Raw genomic sequence first — 15,000 nt, 5'->3', positions numbered from 1 at the left:
GAAGTCTATATGCATAAAGCCAGAATGATTAACAGAAAGACTGACACACATTCGTATGAATGATTAATGACTGCACACAATTATTGCCAAAACTCTAGTACCATTATTCGCCAATGCCAATATTAAAAGCAAGCTATCAAAAATTACTACCTGTGATCATAAGGTTATTTTAACTGACCAAAGAGGTGAGGGTCAGTAACAGAAAAGAAATATGCATCACAGTGCACCTGAAACCATAATGCCCAGAAAGGAATAACTGTATAAAATCTAGACTAGGATACATACTGATTCTAAACATTTCATCTCCAGTGAAGAAAACACTACAAAAGTGTATCATATCCAATTATGACTCTGAGCAGTACTCATGTACCACATTCAGGCTAAAAATATAAAATACTGGCAGGTGCATTTATTTAATTTTCAGTTTTTTTTTTTTTTTTTTTAATCATAACTTTTACCATCTAAAAAAAAAAGTATACAACTACCAGTTCTGGTTAATTACAATAAAGGGAAATGTAACATTGTTTCTTTTTCAAGCTGAACTTTCACTAACCCTTCTGATATGCAAGTACTAGCAGCACTTGACATGTAAAACAAGTAGCACAATGCAAGGCAGCAGAAAACAAATGGAAAGAAAGCAGAATTTATCATTACTAAAGAAAAGAAAACCAATGGAGCCTTCCTCATTCACATTTCTATTCACACGTGCATGAGACAAGTAAAATACTGTTGCATGAAATTTCTATGGTTTCAAGCAGAATGAAGATATTAAAGGAAAACATCTACCTGGAAACATACTCTAAATGTCCCTAATATTGCCTCATGTTTTGCCATATCCATCATAAATTTTTGACTTTCTGGCAAATTACTGGGTTTACAGTCAGTCAACAATGCTAGACAGAGTTTCATTCCTATTGTCCATAAATCATATAAAATGCAAACCCTGGTGTTCTATTAACTTAAGTAAATTTGAGTACTATTTAAAACATTTCCCTGGTTTGTGTCTTAGTCACTTTCCCTCTGTCCCACCTACATTATTTTTGGCTTTGTTCAAACTTCTTAAGTAGTTGAGCGGTATGCCCAGAAACTATATTTTCATCATATATTACATTCTGTGCAATAGTAGTGCATCAGAGCCACTATGCATCTTACATTTTAGTGCATTAAACCCCAATACTGCCATGATGAGGACTGCAATACTGTTGTCATTTTTGTACATTTGTGTCCACAAAATATGATACGACACTAAAAACCATTTTGAAAAGATTATGCTCTTACCCTTTTTCAATTTGAGTGAACAGGTGAAAGGTTTTGCTGTGAATAACTGGAATTTATTTAAATAACTTGGGGTCAATGTATTATTCGAGTTGGATACTCGAAAAATTTGTGTACAAAAGGGGTATAAATATGATTGAAAGACTGGTTAAACAGGGATCACAGTATGGCATACTGAAATGTGGTGCCTTTTTGCAGTGCCATTTCATATAGGACTGTTCCAACATAACTATCAAAACATACCCAAGTAGTATTAGACACAATTACAAATATAACTGTAAAACTGTATGGGGTAATTTATATTACTGTATGTATATTCTGCAATGTTTTTTATGTTGGGAAAGGCAATGGAAAACTAGAATTTGTGAACATTATTGTGTTGGTTTGGACATGTGCTGATTATGGATGCTGGGTATATTGGGAAAAGGATGCTAAGGATGCAGCTGCCAGGTAACAGGAAAAGAGGAAGGCCTAATTTAAGGTTTATGGATGTGGTGAGAGAGGACATGCAGGTGGTTGGTGTGAGACAGCAAGATGTAGAGGACAAGAGGAACTGAAAACAGATAATCCACTGTGGCGACTGGTAATGGGACCAAGCAATAGAAAAATAAGAAGATTATGCAAAGTACTTACTCTTGGGATGAAAGTTCTTGCGTGATACAGTTATTAAACTGCAACAGTGTGACATTTGTGGGTTTTTTTGTACTTGTCTTCCACATAAAGCAGGCAAACCACAAACCTGTGAAAAGTATGCAGGGATGTAGTTTCTAATAAAGCATACACACACACAAACAACCTCTCAACCGTCCCGATTAACTCTGCTTTTACTGAGTTTTTGGCTCCCAATAATGGGGTGCCACGATTCCCTGAGTGGCACCCCATTATTTCCGATTTTGGATCTATTTTTTTAATTTTCACACTTACGGAGGTGACGTCATCACGCAGGCGATGACATCAGCTCCATCAGCATTCCGCACGTCTGTTTGAAGAGGATTGCCATTTCTATCAAAGGAGGAAAATTTATCCATGCTCACATCTAAACTTTACTTCTGCCGTTCAGGCAGAACACAGGATTTACTTTACTTTCTGCCATTCGGGCAGAGGACTGCCATTTCTATTGCAGGAGAGATTTATTTTACTAAGCCAGCCACATGAATGGGATTACTTTACTTCATATCAGTCGGACTTATCTGCAGAGTACTATGGTAGGGACCGTAGGTGTGTGTACTTTTAACTGCAGAAGAGCACTAAGGTGTGTGTCTTGTTTGAATGTATATCCGGTGTAAAAAACAACTAAACACAGTACGAAAAATGCACCTGACAAACAGAAACTCTGGACTCTAATGTGGCAAAAACAGATTGTTTTAAAACAATCCCGTTTTCATTTTAAGTTTGTAGAGCCCAGAGTTTGTTAGTTGGACTCCTGCCTGACACAGAATTAAAAGATAATGACCACACAACAGCTTTATTTATTTTATAGAGTTAATTGCTTCCTAACTTGACTTGTCCAGAGCAGATCATGCTGTTAATGTTGTTTTCGTTTCTAAACTCTTTAATACTCCGTTACGGGTATTCTCATGCTTGTCTGCCTCAGTAAAAGTTAATTCTGACCGAACTTAACCACAAAGGTAACAAATTTGTTGCCGAATACCATGGTCACTAAACAGAAGCATGTTCCATATTGCTTCGACTGTCGACATAATTCCTTGAATCCTTGTATTTAATCTGTCTCTGAAATAGTCAACTTAATTCGTTCTCCCTACTTTTTATTGCCTGTTCTGTGCAGTAATGTTTTCGTAATACTTTAATTTTCCTCTCATTGTATGACTTCAGCTTTTGATATTTTTATTACTCCAATCATTTTAATAGCTGTTTGTATGACTCACGATGTGTGCTAAGAGTATGAACTTGTATATAAATAGTTCTACATCAACGATCTATGGTATGTGTTGCAAACTTTAGGCTAATTATCTCTGGTTGTACGTTTGTTGCATGGCATAACTTTGTTTTTTCTTTAGAGCATTTCTCCCAATGCAGCCAATGAAAATAGGTTTGGTGCAATGGATAAGCCTGCTAGCAGAAATCAAAAAAAAATCTGAAAGGTTCAGTCAAAGTTTGTAATTTACAGAGTATTGCCTTGCTATAAATATTTCTACATCAAACTGTAATATGATGTGCTGCAAGCTGCTAGACATTCAGTGCTTACCTGTAAACAGTTTTATTCTCACTGATAAATGTGCCACATTATCTGTACAGTATAAGAAGTTGTTTGAAATTGTATCATTGACCTAATCTATGGGGTATTGCCTTGCTATAAATAGTTCTAATTCATCATTTTTTAATGTAATATAAGCAGTTTATTCTTCAAGGGCAACAGACACTTTACTTGTAGATGAAGCAATGAAATTTAAAGTTGCTTGCTAGCAGCAACATCTTCATTAGTTATAGATATCTTTAATGTGCAATTATTTAGATGACTTTTACTTCTGCAGAGATTGTGTGCATATTTACTGATACTGGTGCATTGTAGAAGTACTTTCAGTAGACTTTTATGATGGAAATGTGCTGAATTGGGCAGGTTTGTCAGTTTTGGTTCATGCATTTTGTTTCACTGCTTACTGGAAACGTTCAAAACAAATTTAAAACAAACTCTAACAAGTGTGCTGTATTATACAAGGAATATAATTTAATGCAGTCAGGAAGGTGTATCAAAGAACATATGTATGTAATCTTTATCCTCCATTGGCCAGATGCATTTGCTTTGGATGTGGGTTTCAATGCAGTTTCAGTGAATGGGAGTAGACAAGTTTTAATGCCAAATCTGTTTTCATTGTGAGACTGTACTGCTTTGTTTAGCAGATGTCTGTTAGTGTTTGTGCTATAAAATATAAAACAAAATCCAAATCATTGTAGAAGTAAAGCAATATGCACATTAGTGTTTATGGTAAATGGGGTTAAATAGCCAAGTAATGGGGACATTGGATTGGCTGCAGGGGGGACTCTGGTGCAATATTTTGGTTGTCTGTTCTTCAGTTTGCTTTTCAAAGTTGGTATCCCACAATTCCATGGGAGTGGGCGGGGTTACATAATTATGCATGTAATTTTTATGTTAATCAGCGTACAGATTTGTATCTATTTTTCATGGGCCTTTGTCCAGATTTTTGATGTTTCCAGGTTGAGAGGTATCACACACGTGTTTAGGTGTCAAAATTACCAGGCAGCTCTGAAATTATCATAGAAAATACAGTTTCTCAACTTTCATCTCTGCTTTTTTTTTTGTCTGCCGTGTTTTACATTCAAAGAAATCGATCAACCTTACTCTACATGACTGCTCAACTTTTTTCCCCCAAATTAATTTTATAAATGTATACCATGCATGCTGCATTACGAAAAGTTACTTTTGCTCGTACCTAAATTGTTGCATTTTTGTGTTACTATACATTTCTCTACTTGGAGAAGATCTTCCCCAAAACTCCACTGTAAATGAGATTTCGTAATTCTGTATTATGTAAATATTTCTTTTACTTTTTTTCACCTTAGCTATTGTGTGTACTTTATAGTACTTTGCTGACCTCAGCAAGACAGTTTGGGATGCAAGACTGAGGGTGGTAACTAACATTTACAACTGTAAAAAGTATTTAGTCTCCACTATTTAATGATGGCAAAGGCTAAGCCCTTTTTGAACTTAAGCGTTGAATGGAAAAATGATCTTTCATAATCTGTGTGGCATGGAAATGAAGTAGCTGTAAGACACTAAAGTGCTTCTGGGCATAACACTACGTTTAAGTGAAAATACAAGGAGAAAAAATATTCTGGGACAACGTTAATTACACTGCAGAGTAGATATATCCTGTAAATATGTTGTCAGGATGTGACCACTCTGCATGGATTTCCATTATCAAAGCTATCAAACTTGACTCAGGAACTGACCTGTACATCACAGGTTCAGCCAAGGAGGCAACAAGAGATGGACAGATGACTCCTCTACTTCCATTTGACAGGGTCATGCACAAAACACTGATCCATAAAATTAGTACAACTAGGTATTGATGTACTGTTGATAAGATGGATAGCTGCATGGCTTACAAATAGGACATGGCAAATATCACACATCAACTGGACAGGTGAAATCCTTGGTTACAGTCCAGGTGTCCCACAGGGCTCTGTACTAGGCCCTTACTTGTTTAGATTGCATCTTTCAGACCTTACTTTTTCATCTGAGGTGTTCTACAGTCTATATGCTGATGACCTGAAATTGGGTAAACTGATTGTTACAGATAAGGCATGTCTGCAAAATAATTTGACTAAATTGACCATTTGGACACAGGAGAATAAAATGTTGATAAATACATCAAAAACCAAGCATATGAGATTTGGGAGAGAAACTGAAAGGTGAATATTTAATGCAGTACAAAGTGATTGAAACTGTAGACTCATTTAAGGACCTGGGTATATGGGTAGATTCAGCTTATAGTTTTTCTAATCATATCAACCAATTGGCTAATGGTAGTTCTAGAACTATAGGTTATATAAAAAGATTTATAAAGTCTAGGAAATCAAACATAATGAAGTCATTGTTTGTTAGTTACATTGGACCCAAACTTGAGTATGCAATAACAATATGGAAACCCTATAGGAAAACGAGCATGAATAAACTGGAAAGAGTACAGCAGAAATATACTAAGGGCATCCATGGATGTTAAAATCTAAGTTATTATGAAAGACTAAAATATCTGATCTTGTACACTGTCTCTTACAGATATTTAAGAGGATATCTTATTCAGGTATAGGTTCATAGGTTCATACTAGGCTATCTGCCCTTGGGCATTTATAAGCCTAGCCAGAGTCTGTATGGCTTTCGCCACCCATTTTAAATTAATTTTGCTATGCCCTTTTTCGATGTTAGTATACTGTGCCTCTATCTAACAGTGACACAGAAGTGGTACCCAGGGTAAACCTACGATCTTCCATCCACTCATCAAGATTCCTCTTGAAGAGAGGAAATGAGGGACTCTGCCTAACCTGGACTGGGATTTTATTCCAGAGTGAAGGGAGCCTCTGGGTTATGAATCTGTCCCTCCAGCATGTCCTATTTATTTCAGTGCTGAGGTTTAAGTCCCTCGAGCGCGTAGCTTGATGGGATTTGAATTTTCTGAGGTGCAGCATGTCCATTAATTCCAGGTTGGACATGGCTTTATACATCAGGCACAGATCGCCTCTGAGCAGGCGGTATGCCACTGAGTAGAGCTGGAGTTTCTTTAACCGGGCAGCATACGGCATCTGTTTGAGCCCCTTGATCCTCTTGGTGAGGTACTTTTGGGGTCTTTCCAGTTGCTGCAGGTGTCTGGTAAGGTACATCCCAAAAGGGGCATAGTACTCAATTATGGGCCTGATGAGGGATGAGTAAAGAGGCACGATGACCTCCCCTGATCTAGATGTGAATCCCTTCATGATTAGGTGGGCTATATAAAATGTTTTTCTAATCACTTTGGCCACGTGGTTGTCAAATGAGAGATTGCTATCAACTTGGGTCCCCAGGTCCCTAATTACTTCTTCTGTACTTAATGGATTACCACCTATGTGGTAATTTGTGGGCACTGTTTTTGCCAAAGGGGATGACTATACACTTTTTGGCGTTTAGCTTGAGGCCATGGCTCTGGCACCAGTTGTCTGTTTCTATGAGGCCCTTTTGGAGGATGCTTGTGTCAGCTGGAGAGTCTATTATGGCACCCAGTTTGCAGTCATCTGAGAACTTGGTCAGCCACAGTCCTTCCATGTTGGCCTGTACCTCCGAGAAATATATACCGAACAAGAGAGGTCCCAAGACTGAGCCTTGTGGGACGCCACTTGTAACTGGTTTAGAGTCTGACATTGCTCCAGCTATTCTAACCATGTGGGTTCTGTCCTTGAGCCAGTTTGCAACCCATCTAGTGACATAGGGGTTTATATTTAAGCTGGTAAGCTTATCTATAATGCCTGAGTGAGGTATTGTATCGAAGGCTTTTGTGAGGTCCAGGTAGGCTGTGTGGACCACCTTCCCCTTGTCAATGGCCTTGGTGACGGTTTCAAAGAAATCGTCCCGGTTTAAGAGGCAGGATCTGCCCTTAAAGTCGAACTGGATAGGATCCAGTGTCTGTAGGTCCCCAATATCTTTATTTATATGGTCCATGATGATCCTTTCCATAGCTTTGCAGACCAAGCTAGTGAGACTTATGGGGCGATAGTTTCCAGGATCCGTTGAGGCACCACCTTTGTGGAGAGGGACCACTGTTGCTGTACACCACTCTTTGGGTACATATCCTGTAGTAAGGCTGAGATTGAACAGTAGTTTTAAGTTTGGGTTTAGCTCTTCTTGGAGTTCATGTAGGACGCAGCCCGGGACACCGTCTGGTCCCATTGATGCTGTGTTTCTTGCTTTGGAGAGGGCAGCTCTTACCTGAGCATCTGAGATGTCAGGGGGGCAGCACTCTGCTGGGATAGATATTAGCCCTTTTGGTGGAGGGGGGGGGGAGTTTGCACTGAACCTGTCAGCTAGGATGTTGGCAATGTCTAGTATATGGTATATAGGGCATTTAGGGACAACTACCTCTGGGAATGTTTGGGGTTATCAAAAAGTACTAGAGACTCATCAGATAACCTATGTAGAAAATTCTATAGGAATGAGAAGTGTACCAATTGGTTATCTGAGAGTAGCTGATGCTTAGAACAGACTACCAAATTACATTAAAACAAGTACTAGTTTAGATATTTTTTAAGAACAGCCTGGGCATTTATTATGGGAACATGTGTTTTGGCATATTGGCAAGCTAGAAGGGCTTTCATGCCTGTGCTTGAAACATTTGTATGCATGGTGTGTGTGTGTGTGTGTGTGTGTGTGTGTGTGTGTGTGTGTGTGTGTGTGTGTGTGTGTGTGTGTGTGTAATGATCATAAAACATCTCAAAGATAAACCAGTACAGACCATTAGATTTGTGTGGCTGTTAGGGGCAAGCATTTGTGTTGCAGTGCCATATGGTAACTTTGCATACTCCACTTCTGAAAAACTATACTTTAAAAAAAATAAGATAAAACAGGCAGACAGAGAGGGTGAGATTATGATGAGCTATTTGCTGGGCACAGTCATAAGAAGGGCAAAACTTAACCAGTGAGAGCAGATGCAGCAAATAAAGAGGGCACAATTATAAGTGTAAGATGCAAGTACAGTGTAGCTACCTATAATTTAACATTTGTTTACCGGGAAAGTCCGACTAGGACAGAGCCCATTTTCAGGGGAGGCTGGTGGAGAAATGCTCCAGATGCATAATCTTTGGAATGTGGGAGGAACCCCATGCAAACGCAGGGAAGACATGCAGACTCCGTCGCATAATAGACATCTCGGCCGAGAATCGAACCAGAGAACTTCTTGCTGTATAAGTAAATGAAGTTGGTAACTGGCACATGTATGATGTAAAAGTGCACCAGGCACCAACATAAATGTCTCTGCTAAAACACAAATAAAAGGAACTAGAAAATTATGATTTCCAGTTTGTGCATCAAAGTTTTCTGAAACAATTATTTGCCCTAATTACAGTCTTCATACATTTAAAATCTGAATGAGATTGTTTTCAGGCAAACAGCTTAGGAAAATGGGGAACAAACATATACCTCTACAAGAAATACTTTGGTTTTATTTTCTTCTTGTTTGGAGATGAGAGATATTACTCTTATTTACCCATGGAATAAAATATCATCTCTGTTTCCATTTGTTATACATGTTGATACTCTGTATGGTATTCTAGATGTTATCCTGCATGAATGCACTGAACATTTTTCGTGGGCGTTTACATAATATGTTTCCTGTGTTGTACATAATGCTGTTCTTTCAGACCGGCTTCTGTAAAATGTTGTGCTGGATCATGTTCAAGCTGAAAAAAGGCTGCAAAAGTACACCACCTTACAAGATAATTAAGAACCAGTCAACCATATTCAATACTTACGATATATCCACCACCAGAGTCCACAATAATAACAGTGCACACTAGGTGTCTGTATGGCAGAGTGGGTAGATGAAAAATTGTTTAGCAATATTAAATAATCACAATCGCTTACATTCAGAAATCTAGATGCAGAACGACAAACCCCAACCTCGCCCATCAAGTACTTAGTGCAACATCAAACACGACCAGTATTATATGGGATAGGATTCCGCAATCACAGTTCTAGAGCAAAGCTCTCAGCCTTCTATCTCCAGCATTAGGAACACAATCTCTCATAACGGGAAAAATGCCGAACACTTGCTAACAGCTTACTAATAACAAATAGGAAGCTTATAGGATGGTTAAAACGTGATTTTTGTACTAATAGAATAATTATTTTAATGAAATAGTAGAATTCGTTTCTATTTACCACGGATACCAGTTAAAACAATTGTTAACACTGAATGGGTGGCAGTCTCTTTCAATCTCAACGTGGAATTTCGCGGGGGGGCATGAACTTTTTAAGACCACAAATGAGGAACCTTCCTTATTATGAGGTACACTTGAGAGGTATGGACGACTACAACATCCCTTCAGTTTCCCGTGTAATAATGCCCCAGTAGTGCTACCAGGCAATTACAGCACAAGAGTTTCGATCAATGATTTTATCTACCCCCTCACCCCCAAAAAAAATCCTCACTAAAAATTACTTGGCTTGCACTTTTGGATCAGAGCTAAGAAATAAGAAAAGAGCAACATACTTCAGCTTTCTCCAGGGTTTCCTCTTCCAGCAGCTGGTCCGGTCCTGCTGGAGATTTCCGTCTGGTTGGAAGAGTCAAGCCAAAAGCAAGAAATGTGCCCAAGAAGCATATAACCCATTCTCGATACCACAGTGGACTCATGGCGTTCATTCCAACTCCTGGAAGTAAAAGTCAGCGGTGCTGCTCACTCCACTGGGAGTCGGACTGCTAATGTTGCTTAAATTTATAGGGGCTGGTTGTGAATGTTCCGCTTTCACAGGCTCACAGTTATGAATATTCAAATACAACTCTCAAGAAGTCCTGTCATTTCACAACACCTGAGTGCTCTGTAACCAGAAAACGCAGAGCAGCATTACCAAGCGGGAGCATCCTTTAAAGGGACACTATACAGCTTCCAAATCTAGTTTCTGCTCTCGGTCAGACGTCTGAAAATTGCCACCCACTTTATAAACTACCTCCCTGTTTGTGACATCACTGTAAGTTCCATCCCAACACAAATGCTCTGCCCACTATTGATAGGATTCCCTAACAAAAACAAGAGTGCATGTGCTCCTCCTGACCTTTAATTAATGCAATACCGGCTTCGAAAATCCCTCTAAACTGTACAGAGTTTCGCAGAATGTCCAGATATGTTTGGTCATGTTTTCTCATAAATTGTGGTATCTGACAAATCAATGAGGGTTAAAGTCAGAAAATAAAGACAGGCATTTGAGTTTCAGACTTCATACCATTAAGATAATCATGCTAATGCAAAACCTGTTATTCTATCAACTTTCAAACTTTGCAAGAGCAATGTTTAAAACCTGCCCTTATGTTTGGGTATACCCCCCCCCCCCCCCATTATTGATAGCTTTGTCCAGATTTCTTGCTCTAACAGGTTGAGAGGAATAGTGGTCAGACCGAGCGCTGTAGCGCTCATTGTATGGTGTAATTACAGTTACAAAATAAGAAGAAAAAAATTAAGAGTTTTAACTTTTAAAGTGTAACAAAATGCTTGCTAGGACGTACAAAGCAGTTGTTATAGCTTAGCCCACAAACCGAGCGCCACAGGCTCAGTCTGACCGCAAATGCGATACCGGATTTTAAAAGCCAGCAGTACTGCATTAATCAAAGATCAGCAGTTGCAGAGTTCAGTGTGTGTCTAAAAAAATCTTTTTTCTTCTTTTTTTTTTTCTTTATTACCAAAACCTGAGCGCTGCAGCGCTCTCTGCAGCTGGAGTATAAACGGTAGCAAACAATTTGCAAATGCTAGTTTAAAAGAATATTTTTTTAATATGTTGAAGGTCTGGGGCGGGGCAGGGCAAGGAAACAGGACGTCAGGCATGTGATCTCTCTCTATTTGATGGAGCACTAGCCTGGAAACTTGATTTTTCTCTGTCCGAGATTTGCGACTGCATACTTCTCAATATACCTCTCAGTTGTACAGATTTTCGCAGAATGTCCAGATTTTTGCCTCATATTTTTAGTCTGTTCCTCATAAAATTGTTTTTTTTTTGAGAAATCACTGGGATGATTTAAGCACTAAAGTAAATAAATATTGAAATGCATTTGAGTTTCAGACTTCATATATTTCAGAAAATGCATCTAAGTTGATAAGAGCAATATTTAAAATGCGTCCCTATTTTTGGGCCTTTGTCTACCCCCTCCTCACATTATGTCAGGCTTTGTCCAGATTTCTTGCACTAAGAGCCTCTCAGCTGTCCATAATCCTACATGTGTGTGTGTGTGTGTGCGTGTGCATATATATATTTGTGTGTGTTTTTGTCTCTACAGATATATATGTGTGGGTGTGTATAATAGTATGCCTTTCAGTTTATATATTTATTATTTATTGACATTTGTTGAATGGGAAAATCCATTTGGTCAGAAACCCATTTTCAGTGGAGGCCCAGGGAGAAAAGCTCCACAATGGATAAAATAACAACATCAGATGACAGAAGATGGGCAGCTATACAATTTTAGAAAAAAAGTATGTAAACTATATAAAAAGTCTATCAACAATTATCACATCATAAAAGCAGTGAATGTAGCCACTCTGAATTAATTCCCTCTCACACTATCGAACAAATTTTCTTCAGCAAAATGAATTAGAGGGAGAAACACGGCAGAAATAATATAAAAAACTTTAATACGGTTAGCGCTTTCACATCACAGATGCTTCTTCAGATCATGAATGAAACAACATAAGCTAAAACCACTTTATATACTTCCAAAAACGCTACCAAGTTGCTGTTAATTAATTGATTACATCTATTCAGCACTCGAGTTAAAGAGACAACATATTAATAGGTATCTAGCCAAAAACATACTACAGCTTGCTAACCCACAATAATGCAATACACAAACTGACATTCCATCAGTGAAATAAAAATCAATAAAATAGGTATATATACAAAACATGTACAGGTGGGAGGGTGGCCTAATGGTTAAGGTGTTTGCCTTACAAACACAAGGTGCAGGGTTTGAGTCTCACAAGGAATAATTGGCTAGGCTTAAAATGGCTCACAAGGGCAGTTAGCTTAGTATTAATCTATAAATATGCAGATTTTATAAACGTCTTGTTTTTAGATAGGGCTTAATAGATGTTTTATCATTGAGCCCTGGTTCTTCTTCTGCCTGTAACTCAGTGATCCATTTTAACTCTCAGTTCCAGTTTATTTTTCATATCACCCAGCATTGAATCTTGAAAGATACATTCAATAACTTTGAATTGGAAATGATGCATTCCCCCTGCACACATAACATGTTTGGCTAGAGCACTTCTATCTGACCCTCTCTCTCAATGAGTGAGTGGTCATGCCAACATAAAAGGAAGGGCAAGCTAAACACACAGCCAGGTATACTAAATTCCTTGTTTTTCAGTTTGCCTTCACTTTGAATTCATACTTTCTATTTGTTATGGGATGTATAAAGCTCCTGTTGTCACTCAAAACATCACAGACACTGCATTGCCCACATTTGTTAAGACCATATACCATCTCTTTGGACTTTTTTGGTTGGCAAAGTAACCTTTTGAGATTCTTTTTATTTTTATAACAATACCTTGGCCTCTGGCCTACAATCCTAGCTATCTCAGGGTCTGATTGCAGGATAGACCAGTTTCTATCAATCACATTTTGTACCTTTCTAACATTCCCAACATATTCAATATTATATGAAATGTTATATGAAAAATAAACTGGAACTGAGAGAGTTAAAATGGATCACTGAGTTACAGGCAGAAAAAGAACCAGGGCTCAATGATAAAACAAGAAGTTATGTACTTACCATAACGTTCGATGCATGTAGTCCATCTCGCCTCACATTCTTACCCGTGGGTTCGGAGCCAAACCTGGGCTGACTCAGCCATACTCTAGCTCAAAATCTTTCAATTGGCTGGGCTAAGAGGTATCCCATGCTGCACTGCTCCCTTTCCCCAGATCTTGTTTGCTGCCAACTCAATCACTCACCCTCAATACACATAACCCATAGAGAAGGAAAACCATTCCAATAATAAAAGGAGTACTGAAACCAGAACTAACCTCTAGGTCCTCCAGGATGGGGGAAGGCGGGAGGGCAAGTAAGAATGTGAGGCGAGATGGACACCATACATCGAAAGTTATGGTGAGTACATAACTTCTTGATGTTATGTAGTCCAATCTCGCCTACATTCTTACCCGTGGGACAGCGTCCCCAGCACCTGAACCCTGGGAGGCTCAGTGGAAAATACTCCTGAGCACTGTGGAACCAAAGGAAGATCTGCCTCTGGATACCAAATCCAATTTGTAGTGAGTAATAAAGGTGTGAGGAGATGCCCATGTAGCCGCAGCACAAATATCATCCATAGACATCCTGGCCTGAAATGCTGCAGAGGTAGAATGAGCCTTCACTCTAAATGGTAAATCCTTACCACCTGAGGCATAAACGAAGGAAATACAACTAGAGATCCATCTAGACAAGGTCACTTTGGAAACAGGAGACCCAATCTTATTTTCTGAAAATGAGACAAATAGCTGATCTGATTTTCTAAGATCCTGCATTCTATGCAAATAAAAACGCAACTGCCTGTGAACATCCAGCTGGTGAAATTTAAATTCTGCCCTGTTAGAAAACACTGGAAAAAATACGGGCAGTTCAATGGATTTGTTGAGATTACTAACTGAAGCCACTTTTGGCATAAAGGAAGGGTTTGGTCTGAGGGAAACCCTGTCCCTGTGAAAAATCAAGTAATGCTCTCTGATAGACAAAGCTTGGAGCTTCGAGACACGTCTAGCTGAAGTGATGGCTACCAAAAAGATAGTTTTCTAAGTCAGAAATTTTAGTTCACAAGCAGCTGCAGGCTCAAAGGGGGGAAGAGGTGAGACATTGTAGCACAAAATTTAGGTCCCAAGGCATAACTGGGTCAAAGACTGGAGGGCAAAGCAGCATAGTACCTTTCAAGAATGCCTTACAAAGTCTATGCACCATTAGACTAGGTTCATTAGCGACGTGAAAAGTGGAAATAGCGGCCAACTGTACTTTAATGGTCGCGGCTGCTGACCCCTTCTTGAAAAGCATGGAGAGAAATTCCAGAACTGAAGAAATTGGAGCTGTATAAGGATCAATTTGTCTTGCCTGAGCCCAGATGGAGAATCTTTTCCATTTACTGGAATAAATATTTCTGGTCGAAAGCTTATGGGAAGAAGACAGAATATGAATCACTTCCCGAGGAAAATGATGAAGCCTGACTAGTGATGGAAGTAGAGTAGCCAGGCTGTCAACCAGAGGGCCCGAAGAGAGTGATGGAACTGCCCTGACATACGAGTCAGAAGATCTGGCTGTGGGTCCAGAATCCAGGGGGCATCAATGAGATAGGGATGGAAAAAGGGGAACCAAATTTGATGAGGCCAGTGTGGAGCAATCAGAATCATTCTGCTTCCAAAGGACTGCGCTTTGTGAATAACCTTCGTCAGCAGAGGAAAAGGCAGGAAGGCATAAAGTAGACCGGAGGGCCAATCGTGAACTAGAGCATTACTGGGTGACTCGCCCAGAG

General features: G+C 39.1%; 1 protein-coding gene across 1 annotated transcript in view; it reads right to left on the bottom strand.

Annotated features, from left to right (window-relative positions):
* The window catches only part of MMP28 (matrix metallopeptidase 28), a 936,400-nt gene extending 925,983 nt beyond the window's left edge, over nt 1-10,417 (bottom strand). Inside the window, exon 1 of the mRNA XM_044063270.1 lies at nt 9,990-10,417. Within this exon, the coding sequence (XP_043919205.1) occupies nt 9,990-10,139 (150 nt within the window). The 5' untranslated portion in view covers nt 10,140-10,417. The remainder of the gene's footprint in view (nt 1-9,989) is intronic.
* Between the last annotated feature and the right edge of the window lie 4,583 nt (nt 10,418-15,000).

This window comes from Protopterus annectens, chromosome 2.part1 (genome assembly GCF_019279795.1).
Source record: "Protopterus annectens isolate FY-2018-M chromosome 2.part1, PAN1.0, whole genome shotgun sequence".
Lineage (NCBI taxonomy): Eukaryota > Metazoa > Chordata > Ceratodontiformes > Protopteridae > Protopterus > Protopterus annectens.
The sequence above is the reverse complement of the archived record's forward strand: the minus strand, read 5'-3'. Positions and strand labels throughout refer to the sequence as shown.